The sequence below is a fragment of the Lolium perenne genome, chromosome 3 (genome assembly GCF_019359855.2).
Source record: "Lolium perenne isolate Kyuss_39 chromosome 3, Kyuss_2.0, whole genome shotgun sequence".
Classification (NCBI taxonomy): domain Eukaryota; kingdom Viridiplantae; phylum Streptophyta; class Magnoliopsida; order Poales; family Poaceae; genus Lolium; species Lolium perenne.
The window spans coordinates 306,467,347-306,483,903 of record NC_067246.2 but is presented as its reverse complement, the minus strand read 5'-3'; the positions used below and the strand labels follow the sequence as shown (position 1 = coordinate 306,483,903).

Here is a 16,557-nt window from a genome sequence, read left to right as displayed (position 1 = left end):
AATCGGCATCCGAGTAGGCAACCATTTGGTGGGAGGAAGTGGAGTGAAGGACAAGACCAAGATCGATGGTGCCCTTTAGGTATCGAAGAATGCGTTTAATTAGTTGGAAGTGAGAATCACGGGGATCATGCATATGGAGGCAAATTTGTTGGACAGCATAGGAAATTTCGGGTCGGGTTAGAGTAATATATTGAAGAGCCCCGGCAAGGCTGCGATAGAGAAAAGGATCGGAAAAGGGTTGGCCGCAAGAGGCAGCGAGTTTAGGTTTAGTGTCTATGGGAGTAGTGGAGGGTTGGCAATCACGCATTCCGGCGCGAGATAAGATGTCTAGTATGTATTGACGTTGGGAGAGATGTAGGGTGGTGGGAGTGCGAGTGACGGAAATGCCTAGGAAGTGATGTAGGGGTCCGAGGTCTTTCATGGCAAAGGCAGAGGCAAGAGTGGCGATGATATGACGAAGGAGAGGGGTGGAAGAAGGCATGAGAATGATGTAAAATGCGACATATAGAAGTAGATAGGCTGTGCCGTGTGTGTGATGATAGGTAAAGAGAGAGGCATCGGATTTTGAGTCAACAAAACCGATTGTGCGCGCATGGGAGGCAAAACGCTGGAACCAGGCACGCGGAGCCTGCTTTAGGCCATATAGTGATTTTTGAAGACGACAGACATGGTTTGGAAAATTTGGATTGAGAAACCCAGAGGGTTGTTGGCTGTAGACTTCTTCGGTAAGATCGCCATGAAGAAAGGCATTTTTGACATCGAGTTGATGTACTGCCATTGTTGGGAGATAGCTAGAGAAAGAACGACACGAATGGTGGCGGGTTTCACTACGGGGCTAAAAGTCTCGTCAAAATCGACGCCGGGCTGTTGGGTGAAACCTCGGACAACCCAGCGAGCTTTATGGCGAGCAAGAGAGCCATCCGCATTATGCTTGTGACGGAAGATCCATTTGCCGAAGACGATGTTGGCGCCTGGAGGAGGGGGTACTAGGGACCATGTGTTGTTGTGCATGAGGGCATCGTATTCGTCCTGCATAGCCTGACGCCAGGCATGATCACGTAGGGCAATGAGATAGTTATGCGGAATGGGAGAGGAGTGAATGGCAGAGAGGTTTAGTTTGTCTATGGGTGGAGGAAGGCTGCCGGTGGAGCTGCGTGTGCGGTGATAGACTGGAGGGTTGGTAGGCGGAGCAGTGGGTCGGGGCTGGCTGGGACGTCGGGTGTAAACGAGGAGGGGTTTTGGATGGGTGTCCGCAGCATGGTATGTGTTGGCCCGGGCAGGAGAAGGAGCGGTCGGAGAAGGAGCAGCCGGAGACGAGTCGGCGGTGTCAACAGAAGGGCTTGGCGGAGCATTGGTGGCTGCGGTTATTGGTGGAGACGTTGTATCAATGGTGGGCTGACGATATGCTAGGTGATGGTGAAGAAAGTCGGTATTAGTTGGAGGGGTGGAGTCGGTGGATTCGGTAGAGTAGGGAAATGTGTGTTCGTCGAAGGTGACGTGTCTAGATATGATTATTTTGCGAGTAGTGAGATCGAGACAGCGATAGCCACGATGCTGAGAGGGGTATCCAAGGAAAATACATTTGGTGGCTCTAGGAGAAAGTTTGTTTTTGGCGGTTGAGAAGGTGTTGACATAATAGAGGCAGCCAAAAACGCGGAGATCTTGGTATCGCGGTGTGCGGCCGTATAAGGAGAAATAGGGTGTAGTTTGTGGTTGGGAGGAGGTGGGACGAATGTTGATGAGATAGGTGGCGGTATGGAGTGCCTCAGCCCAGAAGGATGGTGGCAGCGATGCTTGGAAGAGGAGGGTACGAATGACGTCGTTAGTGGTGCGAATGGCGCGCTCGGCCTTGCCATTTTGTTGGGATGTATACGGACATGAGAATCGATAGATGATGCCGTGGGTAGTGCAGAAGGTGTGTAGGTTGGAGTTATCAAATTCTTTTCCGTTGTCGCATTGGATGGATAAAATAGACAGTTGAAATTGGGTAGTGATGAGAGCATGAAAGGCGACAAAGGTAGCATACACTTCAGATTTTTTGCGTAAGGGAAAACTCCAGAAATATTGGGTGAAATCATCGACTATAATGAGATAGTAGCAATATCCAGAAGTGCTAGGGATAGGTGAAGTCCACAAATCACAATGCAAACGTTCGAAAGGTCTAAAAGTTCTAGATGCCGAAGAATAAAAGGGTTTCCTAACATTTTTCCCTAGTTGGCAAGCATGACACAGGGTGGTGCTTGGTTTATTATGGCAAGTATGTGGAGCAAGGCGCGACATGGTGGAGCTTCCAGGATGGCCGAGGCGACGGTGCCAAAGATCGGGGTGTTGGTGTAGGACGAAGGCGACATGATGGAGAGCTTGGCACATGGAGTAGAGCGGACCAGAGCTATTGCATCGAAGCATCACGGTCCCGGTGAGAAGATCCTTCACAGAGAAACCATAAGGGTCAAATTGAATGGAACAATGGTTATCGATAGTGAATTGCCGAACAGAAATCAGATTTTTAATAATGTTAGGAACAACAAGAATATTATTTAGATAGAGAGGTTTGGAGGGTGAATGGATGGTTGTGGAGCCGGTATGTGTGATGGGGATAGAGGAGCCATTGCCAATAGTGACAGTTTGGGAGGAGCAAGGTTTGAGGGAGGATAGGTTACCGGGGTCGGATGCCATGTGGGAGGATGCTCCAGAATCCATGTACCAGTCGCCTCCTGAGAGTTGCATATTGTTCAGGGCGTTGACGAGGGCAGGGTCCAAGGCCGGTTGGTTGTAGCTCGGTGGCGGTGTCGGCTGAGGACCGTAGCTGGTGGAGGGCTGCCCGTATGCAGCATGGGCTGCGGCGCGAGAAGGCGGGCGCGGACCAAGTACTCCAGGGGCAGGAGCAGACCATGGCCGAGGGGACCAGGGTGGCTGCTGCCATGGTGCCTGGGGCTGCTGCTGAAGGTTGGCGCGAGTGGGAGCGCCCGTCCACGGGGTGTGTTGCGGAAGTCAGCCTCCAACTGAATGGCACGGTGCTTTTTGTTGTCGCGGAAGAGGTCCTCGATGGCGCCCCAGATGGTGCGGGCGGTGGCGCCGGGACGCATGACGATGTTGAGGAGGTCGACGGAGACGGAGCCGTAGATCCAGGAGAGGACGGTGTAGTCGTCGCGGCCCCAGGGGGAGTCGGGGCCGGTGTCGGATGGAGTGGACTCGCCCGTGACGTGGGCGGTGAGACCGTAGCGACCGAGGGCGACGAGGAAGAGCTCGCGCCAGCTCGTGTAGTTGCCGTCATCGAAGCTCAGGGTGATGGGCACATGCAGTTTGATGGTGGTGGCGTAAGTGTTGGGGTTGGAGGTCTGGGCGGTGGTAGGGTTTTGGATGGGAGAGGTGAGTGCAGCAGCGGGGTTGGGTGGGTTGGCGGTGTTGAGTTGGTTGGCAGCGGTGAGCTGCTGATTGAGGGCGGCTTCGCGGGCGTCGAGGGCAGCGGCGCGATCCGCGAGCTCGCGCTCCTTGGCGGCGATTTCATCAGGTGTCATGGTGGGGAGGCGAGAGGAGGGAGAAGAGGTGTAGGTTTAGGGTTTTGGGGAGAGCCGGCGGCTAGGAGAGGGGAAGGGTGACCCGCTCTGATACCATGAAACAGATTGAATAGCGGGAGGCTTGATAGCTCTCCTCGTCTCAACATACACATATATATATAGATGGATCAACTTGAGTTACAAGTTAACTTGAGAGATAAGACTAAACCCTAACCGCCACAATCTGGCCTGATGGGCCTGGTATGTCGGTTGCCTAACATCAGGGTTAACGCATGTGCTGGTATGAACTCGACACAGAAACTTTGTTAGATCGCGGCATAGGCCATGGGAAGAACACTGAAGCTCGTTAGCCATATGAACACAAAGAGATGTGTATGCGCATTTTTTTTCTCCTTCGATTTTGCTAATTCTCAGTAAAATGAGGTTTACCTTAAAATGTTATGAGCTCAACTCCGTTAAACATCGGTTTTAGGAGAAGGCTAATTGGTGATAAGTGGGATCAATGGGTACACCTATGCCAAAGGCTCATGGATATAAATCTAAATGATAATCAAGATAAATTCGTTTGGGGCCTAACATCTACAGGGAAATTCACTGTTAAAACTATGTATGCTGACTTGTTAAATGAAAATACTAGATATCTCCGTAAGTATCTTTGGAAGATAAAAATCTCACTTAAAATTAAAATTTTCATATGGTTCCTCAGTAAGAAAGTCCTTTTGACCCGTGATAATTTAGCCAAAAGAAATTGGAATGGAAATACGAAATGTTCTTTCTGTGACGCAGAGGAATCAATGGAACATTTGTTTATTTCATGTCCTTTTGCTAGGCTGATTTGGCGGGTAGTTTTTGCTGCATATAATATTCCACCTCCATCCAATATCACAAATATGTTTGGGAATTGGCTTAATGGAACTGACAAAACTGATAAAGCTAGGATTCGCATTGGTGTTTCGGCTTTATGTTGGTCAATTTGAAATTGCAGAAATGATATTTTTTTAACAAAAAGGACTCTACTAATTTTTTGCAGGTTATTCACACTATGGTACACTAGATGCAGCTATGGCGCTTCTTACTCCCGGAGGACCAGTGAGAGTGCATGGTTTCTGGATGCAACCGCCTTCGAATGGTTGCCCAGGATATTTTCTACCAGGATACTTGGCGGCCTGTTAAGAGATTACATCATGCCTAGTTTGCTCGTTTGTCTACGTCTATTTCGATGGTTGATTTTTGTTTCGATCCTTTGTGATCGTTGATTTGTAAACTTTGAACTTAAGATTCTTTAATAAAGGGTTGTGTGCATCAACCGATGCAGAGGCCGGGGATCACCCCCATTTCGAAAAAAAAACCTTAGAGCTCAGTAGAATCTGCAGCTGTTGAAATCACGCCAAGATTCGTGCGTCGTCTTCTACCTTGCACATACCGAGCGGGAGGAGGGAGGAGGCGGGGGAATGTTTGCTGAGCCGGAGCCGGTGAAGGCAAGGAGAAGAAGGGGGTGAGGATTAGAGGGATGGCTAGGGCGACGGTGGACCAGCGGAGAGAGCAGAGAGCAGCAGGGGATCGACGATGGCGGAGCAGCAGAGAGAGCATCGGAGAGAGCAGCGGTCGATCGTCCACCTCCATAGAGTCGGGTGACCAGTAGGTAGTAGGTTAGAGATGTAGCAAGTTTCACATGTCATCCGGGATTGAGGAGTGAATAATGTTTTACTCGGATTTGGCCTAAAACATTATTTATTCCTCGATTCTGAATGACATGAAAATAAAACTACAAGCAAATGTTTAGTTTGTCTTAAAAAAATCATATCGGGCAGCTTGTTCGGTGGCGCCGGTGTGGGACGCCCCCATACGGCAGTGTCGATCTCTCTGCCGGCGCCAATTTGGGGGGCACCGGTGAAGATGCTCTAAGTGAGCCGTAGACAAACCCTCCTTCCTTGTAAAACCGAGTGCAAAGTGGTGCATCCAAGGAAAAAACTAAAGCCTAAAAATCGGTGTTCCATCATCATCATCGCATAGGATCATAGATCGGGATCCTAGGTTGTAGCAGGATCATCCATAGGAGGATCCCGGATCGTAGGACATCACGCACGAAAGTTGATGGGGCGAGATTTCCCGACTATCAGATCATGTGCGAGTATTACTTTCTTTTTCTATTTCTACTAGCAAGTACCCCATGCGGCCGGCCAGGCCCACTTTGGTAAGAGCATCCCCACTCGTTGGCGCTCCCCACGCTTAAATCCGGCGAAATTTTCGACCGGATTGGATCAATTTTTGGCATGGGGGCAGTATATTTCCAGTCGTGTGCTCCCCAAGCGGCGTTTCTCGGAAAAAAAGAGGATGGCCCGGGGAGTCCGGACGAAAGAGGAGACACGTGGGCGTGGGCGGTTGGTTTTGCTCCATCCGGAGTCTCCGAGCGCTCCCCGGGGGGCCGGGGATGGCGTGGGATCGCCGGATGAATTTAGGCCCAAATTATGACGAAATCGAGAAACCGGGGGCGCGACTGGACCGGATTTCGCCGTAGGGATGTAAAAAAGGGCTTGTGGGGGCTTCTCGGGGAGACATGTTCTAAGCCCAGCCGGTGAGTGACGCCGGACGTGACGACATGCGGCGAGGCTTTTCTACGAGATCTCGCAAGCCAAGCCCCCTTCTCTCACGGGCACCCCCCGACACAGAGCCTCGCTTTTCCCTCACTCCCCACCTCAGTTCAGTCCTCTTCACCCACTGCCCAGTCCAAGCCCGTCCAAATCCCCGCTCCAGCGGCGAGCGAGAGAGGATGCCCGCCGCCATGCCCACCCTGCTCTTCCTCCTGCTCCTCTTCCTCTCCCTCGCCGCCACCTCTACCTGCTCCCACTCCCAGCCCCAGTCACAGGTAAGCAACTTCCTCCTTCCTCTTCTTGCCGCGCCCAATTCCGCGAATCTTGGGGCCACGAACCCTGACTGACAACCATTGCCGCCCTCTCTCTCTCGCGCGCGCGCAGGTCCCGGACGCGGAGCCGCAGCAGGCGGTGGAGATGGTGCCGATGGCCACGGCGGCCGGGTCCGGCTACAGCGGCGTGGTCCTCAACGAGACGCGGCGGCGGCTGGGCCGCTTCCAGCTCTGCGCGCCCTGCACCTGCTGCGGCGGGCCCAGGGGCGTCTGCGTCCTCGCCCCGTGCTGCTACGCCATCAACTGCAACATCCCCAACCGCCCCTTCGGCTTCTGCTCCTTCACGCCCAAGGCCTGCAGCTGCTTCGGATGCAACATCTGAATTCGCCATCCCGCGAGAAGCAGCGTGAGGAGTGGGTGGGGGTCGCAACAGGACATACGATTCCCCCGCCCCGCCGCTTTGGTTAAGCTGCTACCGAGTATTTGTTATTGTTTCTAGCTATATTTTGCTACGAATTCGTTATTTATAGTATAATTGTGTAGTAGTTGTTGCTACGGTTGAATTGGTTAACAGAGAGGGTGTCAATTCGGATGTTGGCGGTTCTAAGGTTGTGTTGTGGCAACATTGCAGTCTTCTTTTTTCTCATGGATGTGTTACCAGCCTGCTTTTATGGATAGAAGATTAGTGTTTTTAGTGCAGAGATTCAGTCCATGTTAGTGGGTGCTATCTCTTGCGTCTCAGATCCTTGTCATGGAATACGTAAACAGGTCAAGCCAGGCCAAGTATTTTCCAATGCATTATATTTTCCGGACAATACTTTTTTTCTCCCTAATGCGTTCTTCATTGTTGGTTCTCAAATTGAAGTCCTGGAAGGTTGACAGCTCACACATTCATCTCTTTTTGCACATCTTGTCTTCTCGTTAGATATCAATCTTGCTCTTAACAGACTTGTTTATGTGTATGTATGTTGAATGGTGAGTACAAAGCGCTAGTATGAAATATGTATAATCTGCCTCAACACTAGAATGCTCTGCTCTGGAGACCATGCTATTTTCACCGATTTGGTAAAATTGAGCTCCGTCCGAGGGTTGCATTCTTTGTATCATCAATGTATGCATGCATACATATGTTGTTACTGGGGTTTTATGTGTGATTGGTTCTCTGTTACTCCACCTTTACAAGTTTATTGTAAAAGATTTCTTGCTTCAGGATTTCTGACCAAAACCATCATTCATGGCACATGCTCCTGTATATTTGTTACTGGAACCTAGGTTTTGTTTTTGTTCTGCTACCAATTTACTACAAGTTAACATATTGACTGCTCTTTTAACTTTATTTCTTTTATTACCTGTGGTCCATGTTTTGAATCAAATAACCTGAATCTGTTTCTTGTATATTTGTTGCTGGAACCTAGGTTTAATTTTTTCTGCTGCCAATTTACAAGTTAACCTAGTGACTGCTCTTTTAACTTCATTTCTTTATCTGTGGTTGGTTCTTTTTGAATCAAATAACCAGAATCTGGTTATTGTAAATTTGTTACAGGAACCTAGGTTTAATTTTTATTCTGCTACCATTTACAAGCTAACCTATTGACTGCTCTTTTAATATGTGGTCCATTGTTTTTAATCAATAACCAGAATCTTGTTGGCTGCTAAATAGCAATGCACATGCATTGGTTTCTTCACAAGAAACAACGATTATTTATCATCAATCATATGCTCTACATTATTCGGTTTACTTGTTTAAGGCAACTGTGTATTTACACCATCAAAAGTTGCGTAAAATGTATTATCTTTGGTTGATATCTGTTTCAGGCATTAATCTGTGTTGCGATGATAATTCCCGAGCAAGTACTTATTTGATTTGCTTGTTTTTGTTTCTGTTTTTTTTACCCTTGGCCCTTTCAGCGCCATACCTCAACAAATGAACATACAACTTACTCCTGTACAAAGTAAAAGCAAATGGACATGCTCATGCATCATAGGCAGTCCTTGTTCCTAACTGAACTTGGCAACTCTGCTGTTTAGCTGCAGTAATACCATCTAAAGTTTGCGCCTTCTCACAATTTCTGTATTGGTTTACGGTATTTGATGGGGCATTTGATTTATATAATAAATAATGGTGTTAGGAACATGCCAATAACCTACTTTACTGCTTGTGCTGTTCATAGGTGGTACCAAAACGTAGATCATGTGCCAATGCTCCAGTAGCAGCTTTTCTCCCCCATCTATGACTATTGAGTAGAAGTGCATCAACTTGCGTGTTGTTAACATCCATCATCAGGCCATCACTCTCCGTGTTGCGTCTCCTGCATGCAAGTCTCGGTCTAGAGAGAATGATCATGATTGTGAAGTGACTTTGAGTAATAATACTGAAAAAGTAGGACGCAAAAGGGGATTTTCTTCTTAAGAGGAAAACAGGTGAGTTTGTCTTAGATCTCAGCTTGAATTTCCCCCTTTTCCTCTTGCTCATGTCTCAATCCAGGTTTGAATCCATCCTTTTCTTTTGCTTGGAAATAGACCGTGAAGTGTAAACCATTGACAATCTATGTTCAGTTATCCACCACTTAGCTGTTGTAACCTAAATTGACGGTGATGAAAGCATGCCTTTGGTCAGTATATCTGTATAGCTCTGTGTGAAACGGTAACTGGAATATACGGCTGCGCTGGGGTGCATCATTCAGAAATGAACGTGGGAAAATCCATCCCATCTGACACCCACAAATATTAGTTTCCTGCAAAATTATTGAGCAATGCTATTATGCCGCTGTTCCCCGTGGGACAGAGTGGCAGCACAGCGACCTCTCCATGTGGACGAAGGGATCACTAAATCATTATCCATGAAGAAAACACTGATGGCAGTGCTAATGCATCACGATGGGAGTTAACCTAATCATTAGTAATGCATATGCTTAGTGGGATTCATCATCCGTCAAGTTTGACTTCGATCCCTTGTTTCCATGTGTGAGCCGTCGTTGCTAAGATTCTGGTCCCAGCTTATAAAAATGAAGCGGGTTAGTTTGGTAGTACTGATTAGTTTTAGTTATGGAAGAGTAGGCAAGGCCTGTCATGAACAGAGCATAGCTGCATAGGGGAGCTGTATCCTCCCGTGAAGTCAGAACTGGAAGCGAGAAGCGCCGCCAGCCAGTGGTGTGTGATAAGCCCCAAAGCTTCTTTCAGCCAGGCATTTCTGAGCCTGGTTCTTCCAGAAATCTGTGAACGAAAATACTGAAATGCTATGGGTACTAGGGTGGCACATACGTAGACTATCAAATATACATAAGGGAAATTTCTACCAAAGACAACTCTGCTTTTACACACGAACACATGTATTATCACAACACAAACACAGTTGTTTGAGAAACTCGGCACGTCACATTGGCATAACTTCGCACCGGGAAAGCACTTGCAGAGTGCATAATCTTAAGCCTCAGTAACAATATGTGGTTTTGACACTTTGCTGGCAGTTCTTCAGTGTACCTGATGCCTTGATGTAGTTTTAGGTAGAGGCAAACAAAATGGTACTAGTAGGCATCAACCACATGAGAAGTAACATAGTACAGAGGAAGCATATCTTGGCCTAAGTTCATTTTCTAGAGAAACAAAAAACAAATATTGGCCAAAGTACAATCAAGAATCAAGCTAGATTTTCTCACTAAAAAAGTCAAGCTAGTTGCTAGATATAGCAATTCATATCCAGAAAGTACCCTTTTATGTCGAACTTTTTCCTTCTTGTAACTGTTTATTTGTCATATTCTGCACACGCACTGCCGCACACCATTCTAGAGAGAAAGAAAAGAAAAAAGATCATCTGACTTACTGAAATGCCTTAGGAGAAAACAAGGGAACTGCAGATCTCCAGCCGTATCAACAGGGCTTTTGGAAAACTAAAAGGAGAAAAACATCAAAACATCCATTTTGGAGAAGAATTGACGATGATCCGACGGGGCTTTGGAGGCTGTTGCTGCTCCATGGAGTTCCTCTTCTTCATAGCTGAGGAGACCGTCGGGCTCAAATAGTCATGACTCCTCTGTGGCAGAGACGTGCTCTGCGAGTGCGTCTTCCGAACAGGGATCAGTGTGTGTTGCTTCCTTAAGGTCCCGTTTTGCACCGACGGTTTCCTTGGAGAGTTCCACCGGCTGTAGTTGACACAGCTCTGGCTCCTCCCGACGTGCTTCTCCCTGGGGCTTGGAATGTTCCTGCTCTCCATGGTTTCGGCTGAGTACATTGTTTCCTCCTCGCTGCTATACTGGTCTCGATGATTTCTGTACTCCATTCGTTCAGCAGGTGACGAGCTGGACTGCCCCTCACTGCTACAATCCTCCTCCAGACGAGCAACCGGAGGATCCCGAGAATCTGCCTCGCCGTTACGGTGCCATATCAGCCCTGATGGAAAGCAATTCTCTCTAGATGGATTCCTAGGTTTGGAAGTCTCCACATTGTTCTCGTCAGAAAGCATTTGCTTCAGGGGTAGTGGTAGAAAGATAGTCTTGGGAACCCTTGGTGGGAAGTTGATGTCCAAGAGTTGAATTGGCGCAGGACCCTGCTGACCCTGACAAGAACTACCCCTCGGCGATTCATATATTTCTGGAGTTGAAATCCCTTGCTCGCTGTTTCTGCGTAGATCAACAAGAGGATTGGCATCATGTGAGATTTTTGCATTGGCTGAGCTGCCTGACCCCTGCTGATATTTAGGCTTGGAAGTCACTTTAGAAGTAACGGACGCATCATCATTCTCGTCATCTGCAGGCTTGAACACATTGCGGCGAGTAAAGGAGCTGGTCGAGTGATCGCTCCTGCTGGACATCAGTCTAACAAGAGGCAACTTTGGCTTGGTAACCTCATCCAAGCTGCCCTGCCAATGCTGGTACAACCAATCGCAGACGACAGATATGGGAATCCCGAATTGCATTGGCTGATCCTTCTTGGATGAATGCGACGACGATGAGGATGCTGAAGAAGACCTTGCGGCCGGGGAGGAGGCCAGCTTCATTGGATCGCAGATCATGAAAGCTAGGTTCCCTTGGGCGTCGAAGCCGGCAGAGCCAGGGCACCATGTCACCCCATCTGTGGAGAGCTTTATGAGGTTGTCTGTGCCGATCACTACCTTTCCGTCGCCGATCACCAGTTCCTTCTTCCCAGTATGCCCCAGCAGGTAAACAACACTGCCATGATCCAGGCTTGGTTTGCAGCATGTTTTCAAATAGTGAGGCTGCTGAGCTTGCAAAGTGGACTCATTCTCGGCAGAATCAACACCAACTATTGTGAGGTCAAGAATCGAGCTGGTAATGAAGAATCTGCACACATCAACATTTTGAAGAAAAATGTAAGTAGGCATAGAGTTAGAAATGGCAAAATAGAACAAAAGGCACGCATTTTAAAAACCAAAGATGAAGTTTTGTCCGGAAAAAACCATTTTCTTTTTACTCAGCAGCAAAGTTCATATGTCCTGAACTGGCCTAATTGTATTTTCAAACAACACATTGAACTTTTCATGACCCCAAGCTTGCTGCTTTCTATCATGAAGCACTTATTGCCTGCCTGTGACACATCTTTTGTTGCCTGAACAGCACAATGCTGGTAATAGTAGTGCTTTCCAGCTGCACTAACTGTCTCGTGATCACCATGATTGTAAGCAAGACAGCACATAGTCCCAACTACTAACAGAAATCCCACTACACTAGAGGCGAGGCGAGGCGAGCTTGGTTGCAGATTCCCGTCTCCTAATGAGGCGCATTATGGGTAATCATCACCGGCAGCAACAGCTCCCCCACCACCACCGACAAATCGGGCGGTGTGGGTCTCGGTTGCCGACGCGGGCGGCGGATCTTAGCCTAATCAGTCTGCAATAATCACCTGGAGCACCGAACTAATAAAACGAACAAATCCACAAACAGGGACGCAGGGCAAAAGAAAGGATAGAAAATGCAGCGATTCAGTTCAGAGATGCGGCGGCTGGCAGAAATGCAGGATCAGGAGGTGGCGGAGGAAGTCGCGCGCGCAGACCTGTGGGGCACGAGTCGGGCGGGGACGCGTGCGTGGCCGAGCAGCGCGTGGGCGTCCTCGGCGGCGGCGGCGGAGGGCAGGTTGCCGTGCGTGGTGAGCAGCAGGTTGCGGTGGATGAGGAGGCCCGTGCCGCCGTGGGCGCAGACGGCGGCGAGCGCGGCGGCCTTGGCGGAGAAGATGGCGGCCTTGACCCGCTCGGAGCGGCCCCCGCCGCCGCCGGAGCAGAAGCACCACCCGGCGCCCTCCTTCCACACCCCCATTCTCTGTAATGTACACGCCCCCACACCGATCTCGGCAGCTAGCTAGGCACGGTCACCGCGGCCGTCCTCCCCGCCGCATTCCCCGGCGCGCCGCCTTCTTGCTACCTTCTGTTTTGTTTTCTTTTACCTTTGGGGATTCTCTTCTCTCGCTCAGCTCGAGCGTCGGGACAGCAAGGTGACCCCGGGAAGTGAGGTGGGGCTCGTATTAAAGCTGACCACTCTGCCACCTTCTGCGGCCGGAGCCCAACAACTTGTCTCGCAACCCAGCCACCCCAACTGACCGGTGGAGCCGACGTCTACGTGGCCCTACATGTCAGTGAAGGATCGCGTGGAAGTGTAGGGGGAGAAGCGGACGGTGGTGAGGGCGATAATGTCCGTAATTAGCAGTGCAGCGTGTGATGTGGTTTTGGGGTGGGGAAGAAAGGAAACGGCACCGACACGTTTAACTGCCCCGGGACACTGAACATGGGGCCAGCCTATCCACGTTCGCCTGCACGCGGCTCTACCTGGCCGCCTGGCCGCACTGAATTCCTTCACCGGATCCGTGTGACAACGCCGGCCATCGATCCGAGCTGTTCACACACGCAAACGATTGTCAAACCAGAGCCCTCCACTTAAGGCCCGTCTGGAGCGAGCGCCGAAACAAGGGAGCTCCTCGACACCGACCTGGTCGGCGCTGGGACGATGCCGCACACCCTCGCGCTCCCTGGTAGCTAGGTGGGCCGCGGCCCAACATCAGGTAATTCGTTTTCTGTTGTTTGTTTTCTGTTTTAAAAGATTTTTTTAAATATGAATATTAATCAAAATTAAAAAAATTCAAATTAAAAAGAAATAACTTTTTAAAAATCTGAACATTTTTTCAGATTTGAACATTTTTAAATTTGAACAAAAATGTAGTTTACTCTACGAACAATTTCCGAATTTGAACAAAATTTATATTTGAACAATTTTCGAATCTGAACGATTTTCATATTAGAACAATTTTCGAATTTGAACGGTTTTCGAATTTGAACGGTTTTCAAATTTGAACGATTTTCGGATTTGAACGGTTTTCAATTTTGAACATTTTTGAATTTAAACATTTTTCAATTTGAAATTTTTTTTAAAATTGAAATTTTCGAATCTGAAAAAATATAAACAAAACCGAAAAAAGAAAAAAGAAAAAAAGGTGAGCTTGAGGCATTATTGGAGGATCGCGCACCGGAGTCAGGACTCTGCTGGAAAAAGCGCCGTCAGAATGCAATATTTCGGAAGATCAACAATTGACGGAATTTATATGAAAAATCCTATTTTTCCAGAAGACGACGAGAGTCAGAAGGAGGAGCCGAGGAGGGCCACCATGGCCCCCCCTCATAGGCCAGCGCGGGCCCTGCCCTGGCCGCGCCGCCCTGTGAGGAGGGGCCCTGACCCTCTCGGCCTCCCTCTCTGCGCGTATTTCTTCGTCCGAAAACCTAAGCTCCAGGGCACGATCGCGAAGAGTTACAGCCGCCTCTGCGGGGCGGATAACACCAGAGAGAAAAGAGCTCTCCCAAGAGCCGAGATCTGCCGGGGAAATTCCCTCCCGGAGGGGGAAATCGACGCCATCGTCACCGTCATCGAGCTGGACATCATCTCCATCACCATCATCATCATCTTCATCATCATCACCGCCGTCTCCACCGCTGAACATCGTCACCGCTGTAACAATTTGGGTTTGATCTTGATTGTTTGATAGGGGAAACTCTCCCGGTGTTGATTTCTACTTGTTATTGATGCTATTGAGTGAAACCGTTGAACCAAGGTTTATGTTCAGATTATTATTCATCATCATATCACCTCTGATCATGTTCCATATGATGTCTCGTGAGTAGTTCGTTTAGTTCTTGAGGACATGGGTGAAGTCTAAATGTTAGTAGTGAAGTATGGTTGAGCAATATTCAATGTTATGATATTTAAGTTGTGGTGTTATTCTTCTAGTGGTGTCATGTGAACGTCGACTACATGACACTTCACCTTTATGGGCCTAGGGGAATGCATCTTGTACTCGTTTGCCAATTGTGGGGTTGCCGGAGTGACAAAAACCTGAACCCCCGTTGGTATATCGATGCAGGAGGGATAGCAGGATCTCAGAGTTTAAGGCTGTGGTTAGATTTATCTTAATTACTTTCTTGTAGTTGCGGATGCTTGCAAGGGGTATAATCACAAGTATGTATTAGTCCTAGGAAGGGCGGTACATTAGCATAGGTTCACCCACACAACACTTATCAAAACAATGAAGATTAATTAGCCATATGTAGCGAAAGCACTAGACTAAAATTCCGTGTGTCCTCAAGAACGTTTGGTCATTATAAGTAAACAAACCGGCTTGTCCTTTGTGCTAAAAAGGATTGGGCCACTCGCTGCAATTGTTACTCTCGCACTTTACTTACTCGTACTTTATTCAACTGCTACATCAAAACCCCCTGAATACTTGTCTGTGAGCATTTACAGTGAATCCTTCATCGAAACTTCTTGTCAACACCTTCTGCTCCTCGTTGGGATCGACATTCTTACTTATCGAAAATACTACGATACACCCCCTATACTTGTGGGTCATCACCGGACCATTCAACGTGTTGAATGGATAAGAAGATTGGGTTGGGCCGACCCGTTAACTAACGTGCCATTCAAATTTGTCAGCTGACCGGTTAAACAAAGAAAGTTCGCCCGCCCCGCAACCTAAGTGGACCTTATCCTTCGGGTAACTAGTATTACGCTACCTCCTACGGCCCAACCAGGGGGCCATGAAGATCATCCACCGACCAAGGTGGACCGTTATGTTGGTTCCGAAGAAGGATTCTTGAAGAACAAGGCAAGAAAACGAAGAAAACAAGGAAAGTTTAGACATGGAACTCTTTGTAACCTAGTCGTACCCGAACAGACCTCTCGAGACCTGTCTCACAATATAAGGGCCAGGAGAGGGTCTGCCAGGGGACACACAATCAACTTAGCCATAACCACCATAAGTCTAGAGCTAGGTTATACGAAATCTTTGCTTCTCGACGAGTTCATAGTCGAAGCCTTCGGCTATCCCATTGTAACCCGATATTCCCGATAATCAAGATCAGACAAGCAGGAAGTACGGGTTTTACCTCATCGAGGGCCCCGAACCTGGGTAAATCTCTCTCCCCGTTTGTTTGGTATCCGATGTTTCGTGTCAACCTGCAGGATTCCGTCAACCCTAAGCCCCAAAAGGTGGGCATTGCCGAGGAGTACCCTCGACAATTGGCGTAGTCTGTGGGAAACCTATCGGTACAAGGCACGTCATCGGCATCTCCAGTCACATCAGCAGCGTTTGTGTTGAGCTCACCAACACCTTCAAGTCCAAGAAACTCGGTTCGGTGTGGTTATTTCGAATACGCACCGCGCGTTGAGGCCTCGCATCCGATCTCTTCAGAGTTACGCGGCGATATGGATACAACCTTCGGAGGGGTTCACTTCATCATCGATTCCAAAGGATTTTTCCGACTTCCCAGTTCAAACGCGTCAAGCCTAAGGACTTCGGCTCCAGAAACCATTGGTCCAATGACAACTTTAGTAGGTTTACCCAGAAACAGCGGCGAAAGCAGAAGTCGCTTTGGTAGCATAGAGGAGCAACGGAAGAGGCGAAGGGATCTACGCCGTGCGAGAAGAGATGCTACAATGCGCAATCCAGTAAGAACTGCCTCCGTACACCTTATTTATCGGCTACGGAATAGCTTGACGCACCATGCTATTTGCACTCTTATATCGACCTGAAGGTTAGAGTCGAGAAGGCCACTCATTTACTCAGAGATTTTCGGCAGTTCCTCGACATTCAACAGTTCTGTGACGAGTTAAGGTCTGAATCAGAGGCAAAAGCTTGTTCGGCAGAAAAAAGAGCAATAGCTTACAGCTGCCCGCATCAGTACAC

The 16,557-nt window shown here is 48.5% G+C and overlaps 2 protein-coding genes across 2 annotated transcripts; one reads left to right on the top strand and one right to left on the bottom strand.

Annotated features, from left to right (window-relative positions):
- The first annotated feature begins 6,170 nt into the window (after positions 1 to 6,170).
- Positions 6,171 to 7,080, top strand: LOC127345342 (uncharacterized). The gene is made up of 2 exons (XM_051371809.2): positions 6,171 to 6,384; positions 6,494 to 7,080. The coding sequence occupies exons 1-2, from the start codon at positions 6,289 to 6,291 to the stop codon at positions 6,761 to 6,763; spliced, it is 366 nt and encodes a 121-aa protein (XP_051227769.1). The 5' UTR covers positions 6,171 to 6,288; the 3' UTR covers positions 6,764 to 7,080.
- Positions 7,081 to 10,054: 2,974 nt separating this feature from the next.
- Positions 10,055 to 12,829, bottom strand: LOC127345341 (uncharacterized). The gene is made up of 2 exons (XM_051371807.2): positions 12,388 to 12,829; positions 10,055 to 11,678 (listed from the first exon to the last, which is right to left on the bottom strand). The coding sequence occupies exons 1-2, from the start codon at positions 12,645 to 12,647 to the stop codon at positions 10,286 to 10,288; spliced, it is 1,653 nt and encodes a 550-aa protein (XP_051227767.1). The 5' UTR covers positions 12,648 to 12,829; the 3' UTR covers positions 10,055 to 10,285.
- Between the last annotated feature and the right edge of the window lie 3,728 nt (positions 12,830 to 16,557).